This window comes from Propithecus coquereli, unplaced genomic scaffold (genome assembly GCF_000956105.1).
Source record: "Propithecus coquereli isolate 6110/MARCELLA unplaced genomic scaffold, Pcoq_1.0 Scaffold468, whole genome shotgun sequence".
Taxonomy (NCBI): Eukaryota; Metazoa; Chordata; class Mammalia; order Primates; family Indriidae; genus Propithecus; species Propithecus coquereli.
In genome coordinates this window covers 1,248,616-1,253,298 of record NW_012150485.1, presented here as the reverse complement: position 1 = coordinate 1,253,298, position 4,683 = coordinate 1,248,616, and the positions used below count along the sequence as shown (strand labels likewise).

The following is a 4,683-nucleotide window of genomic DNA, read 5'->3' as shown; positions in this document are numbered from 1 at the left end:
AATCATCACAGTAGTGAAGTGGGGGCCTCCGCGGAGACCCACCTCTACCAGACCTCCCCTCCCCCCATCAACACGCGGGAATGTGGCGCAGAGGAGCTGGTCTGCGCCGTGGAGGCCGTGATCAGGTAACACGCAGTCTGTTAGCAGCTTCCCCTGAAAACGCCACCTTCACCTTGAGCAGACCTTAGCACAGTGTGCATATTTAATGCAACTTCAAATGCCCTCAGCCTAGCAGCTCACCTTCCTACAGTGTTGCAGTGATGCTATTTTAATTCATGAATTCAGTGACTATTGTTGCTAGTGCCAGTTATATACCAGGCACTGTGCTAGGCACTTGGGAGCTAGAAGGGAATAAAATACAATTTCTGCCCTCGAGTTACTCACGTCCGGACTGGAAAAACATAAGCACATCACTGAGGTCCAGTTTGGTGAGCACAGTGATTGAGCAGGGTGTCTTTGGGAAATGAAGTGAAGGAGCCCATCAGAGTGAGGGGTGGGGTAAGCTTGGCTTGACTGACAGCAGCATTAGCCAGTCAGGAAGGGGAAAAGGCCACATAAAGGAATTACCAGCCTCCAACAAGGTGCAGTGAACTCCAGGTAATGCGGCCTGGGGTAAACCATGAGCCTGTGGAGTCAGACAGGCACTGATGGTGTGGGCTGCTGGGTTTTTCTCCTTCTACCACATGACAGAGAAAGTAGCATCTGACATGATAACCTCTAGACTTGCTCTCTTTTTGTTTAGTATTCACTGAGGCAAGATTTTTTTAAATTAAAGAAATAATATTAGAATGTAAGTTTTAAAGGATAGAAAACAGGTCTTTTCTGTTTCTCTTAGCCCAGTGGTTGACACATAGTAGAAATGCAATAAATGCTTGTTGAATCAAACATATCAAACATTATGGGAAGTTTGGAAATAAAAAAACCACTAATCACCCATACTGTTACCATCATCATCAATTTTGCATATATTCTAGTTTCATTCATATGCATGTTTTATTTATTTAACTGTAATCACAATGTAGCTACAAGTTTTTCAATATAACACTACACTATTAGCTCTTTTCCATGTTGTGCAGTTTCTATATTTATCATTTTTAGTGACTATTTAATATTCATCTAGGTATGATTTATTTTCCCGCATCATTATATATTTATATTGCTTCCAGTTTTCTACTTTTATAACTAACTCTTTGGTAAATATTTTTGTGCATAGTGCTGTTCCTATATTTTTTATTTTCTTAGAGTAGATTACCAGGTGTGGGCTAACTGGTTCAAAGGGTATGAATATTTTAATATTCTTGATACATTACCAAATTTCTTTTCAAAGTGTGTATATGAATTTACAATGCCAACAACGCATAAAGTTGCTAGTTTTTGCTTCCCCTTGCCAACATTGAGTAGTATTTTTTAGAATTGTTACTTGTTTAGCAAATTGAAAAAGGAGTTGTCATTGCTTCACTTCCATGTCCTTGAATACCAGATATTGAATATTTTGACATTTGGGTAGAAGTTCCCCAATCTTTCCTCGTATCATACATTTGCTGTTCACACAGCTTCATGGTAGATATAGGGGCAGCACTGACTTATTGTGGGGTTGTTGGTGAACCAGGAGTCAGAAGGATCAGTTCTGCTTGATTCTACTTGATTGGAGGAAGTAACCTCTTTGTGCCTCACTTTGTTTATCTTTGAAATGGGAATGGAGTATAAAACAGTAAGGAAGTAGAATTAAGCTTCCTGGAGTAACTCCTACCAGTTTAAAGGAGAGTAATCGGGATGCGTGAGTACTCATGAAGTACTCGCTCTCTGCAGGTCATGATCTAGAACGTGTTTGTCCGTAGTCTAACTGGACATCATATCTCTTTGGCAGCTTGTTGAAGGAAGCCGAGTTCCACGCTGAGCAGCGGGAGTATGAGCTGAATCGACGGCGGCAGCTGGGCCTCTCCTCTTCCCACCATTCCCTGGATAACGCTGACTTTGATAACAAGGACGATGATAAACATGACCAGAGGCTGCTCAGTCAATTTGGAATATGGTTCTTAGTAAGAAAAAGAAGTTAACTATTCTCCATCTTCTGATTTCTCATTCCAAAATTGCACTGATGAGGAATTTCTCCTATTCTTTTGAAAGGAATGAAATAATAAATAGTGAAAAATTAACCTTAGCAATGGACTCTCTCCTCTTGGGCAGTAGCTCTCACCCTGGCCTGTACATTAGATTTGCCTAAGAAAGGTTTTAAAAAATGTTAATGTCCAGATTCCACCCTAAAATCTTGGGAATTTTTTAAAAAAGCTCCTGGTTGTTGATTTTCATGAATAGCCAGGTGTGGAAACATATAGTGCCGGGGCCTAGAATGGTTGAAATGCACCTTTTTCGCAGGAAAATTGCTAGTGTATGTCGTCAAATACTAGATTCAATATAATTTACGGGTAATTCATGTCTCATCATCTACATAAACAAATGTTTTTCTTGAGAGTTCACTCTCTGTGGAGCTTTTTGTGTGTTTATGGCAAGTCTGTGTACACCAGAGAAATTATAGCCTAACACAAGGAATGTGATTGCTATTGACTGACTCAACTGAAACATTCATTCAGTAGAGATCAGACACACAGATCTAAAGTCCCAAGCAAGCTTCATTTACCAGTTCTGCAGAGAAGAAGCCTTTTGTTTTTGCCCATTGGAGACATGTATTAAGTCTCTGTAGTACCTCTTTTGTGGTTGCATGTAGTTTCCTGAAAAAGTCTTTAGCAAATTGGAATTTAATTGTCAATTTTTCATGTCTTGCTTCCTAGAGCTTATTATCTAATGACACAATGGCTACTACTCTGAATTTCTTGAAGGCAGGGATGGTGTTTTATTTATTTTTTGTATTCTTGGACCCTGCTACAGTGTTCAATAAAAGATTATTTCTGAATGAGTGATGTTTTAAAAAGTCTATTTGTAACACTGAATTGGGGGGCTCCAAGGTGTCAGAATTATTACTGATATAAAATTCTTAGCTAAATATAATCATTTTAGAACTAAAATATATACAGACTATTTTTCACTGAAGATGTTGATGAAATATGATTTCATAGACCTAACTTTTGAAAAGCATTTATCTAGTGCAGGTTATGTAATAGATTTCCTATGAAAGAAAATGTTTATTGGAAGGTAAAATCCTGAGGGAAAATTATTTTTCCAATCCATCCATCCCTGTAGAGAGGAACGCAGTTTCTGGATAAGTGATCATTTATAAAACTGCCTGTTTCAAATGGATTATCTGGGACATTTTTTTTTTGCCTTTAAATGTACATATAATAATTTTTTCTCCCAATAAATCTCTTTAATATCCCAATACAAAGTCCTGATGCAAAAAGACAACGAGAAAACCCTGGGAAGTTGTTGGGGGAGGGGTTTTATAAATACACCCTCCAGCCCCCCGCCCCCTGCCCAGCAGCTTTTCAGAGGCAGAGGGGGTCAGAAGAGCTAAGAGAAGCAGCAATCCAAAGCAAGGAAGGGCCTGTGTGGTTCCTGGGACCTGCCGCTTGTCCCCTCACTCCCAGCTGCTCCTCAATCCGCTTTTAAGTAGGGGCTGCACATATAATAATTTTGAATGGAGGCTGAACAAGGGTCTCATCTGCCTTCCTCCAGGTGAGCCTCTGCACACCCAGTGAGAACACGCCTACGGAAAGCTTGGCCCGGCTGGTGGCCATGGTGTTTCAGTGGTTTCACTCTACAGCATATATGATGGATGATGAAGTTGGAAGTTTGGTGGAAAAACTGAAGCCGCAGTTTGTCACCAAGTGGTTGAAGACAGTATGCGATGTTCGCTTTGATGTCATGGTCATGTGCCTTCTTCCCAAACCCATGGAATTCGCCAGGGTAAGTGGAGGTCCACAGCTTGAATCTTGCTGGAGAGGAAGACTTGGGAAGAAGCGCCGTAGTGTCTGTGGAAGAGGAGCATCTCTGATTATTTTAGTTAATATACCTAAGTGAATTTAGTATTGTAACTATATTTTGGGTGATGTGCTGCTTTGATGTTGATTTGGGATGGGGAAGAATGACAAGATGAATTTGTGAGTTATCTAAGAATTTAAGGAAATATTCTTTCTTGACATTGCTGAATTTTGTTTGTTTTTTTTTTTGGAGATGGGGTCTTGCTATGTTCCCCAGGCTGGCCTCAAACTCCTGGGCTCAAGCAATCTTCCCATGTTAGCCTTCTGAATAGCTGTGAAGCTGAATATTTTTATTAAGAAACAATGACAAAAAAAAATTGTGAGTTATCTAAGAATTTAAGGAAATATTCTTTCTTGACATTGCTGAATTTTGTTGTTTTTATTTTTTATTTTTTTTGGAGATGAGGTCTTGCTATGTTCCCCAGGCTGGCCTCAAACTCCTGGGCCCAAGCAATCTTCCCGTGTTAGCCTTCTGAATAGCTGTGAAGCTGAATATTTTTATTAAGAAACAATGACAAAAAAAAAAAAGTGCCTTTCTATGAGGTTGCTAGAGCTTAGTCCTTTTTTTGGCTTATAATCTGTGGAGAGGCTACCATTCAACTAGGGGAAATGTCTGTGTTTTTGCATATATTTCTAGAGATGAATGCTAACCGTCCCTGCCCTGTCATTTAAAATGCCAAAAAGGTTCAGGGACCACCAAAATGCTCCTATTCCTCTGGCTTATAGAACGGCTTTCTCTGTGCTTATC

The 4,683-nt window shown here is 39.8% G+C and overlaps 1 protein-coding gene across 1 annotated transcript in view; it reads left to right on the top strand.

Moving 5' to 3' along the window:
• Nucleotides 1-4,683, top strand: part of UNC79 (unc-79 homolog (C. elegans)) — a 237,920-nt gene that overhangs the window by 90,458 nt on the left and 142,779 nt on the right. The window contains exons 3-5 of the mRNA XM_012655194.1: nt 7-125; nt 1,868-2,039; nt 3,631-3,861. Coding sequence (XP_012510648.1) covers nt 7-125; nt 1,868-2,039; nt 3,631-3,861 — 522 coding nt within the window. The remainder of the gene's footprint in view (nt 1-6; nt 126-1,867; nt 2,040-3,630; nt 3,862-4,683) is intronic.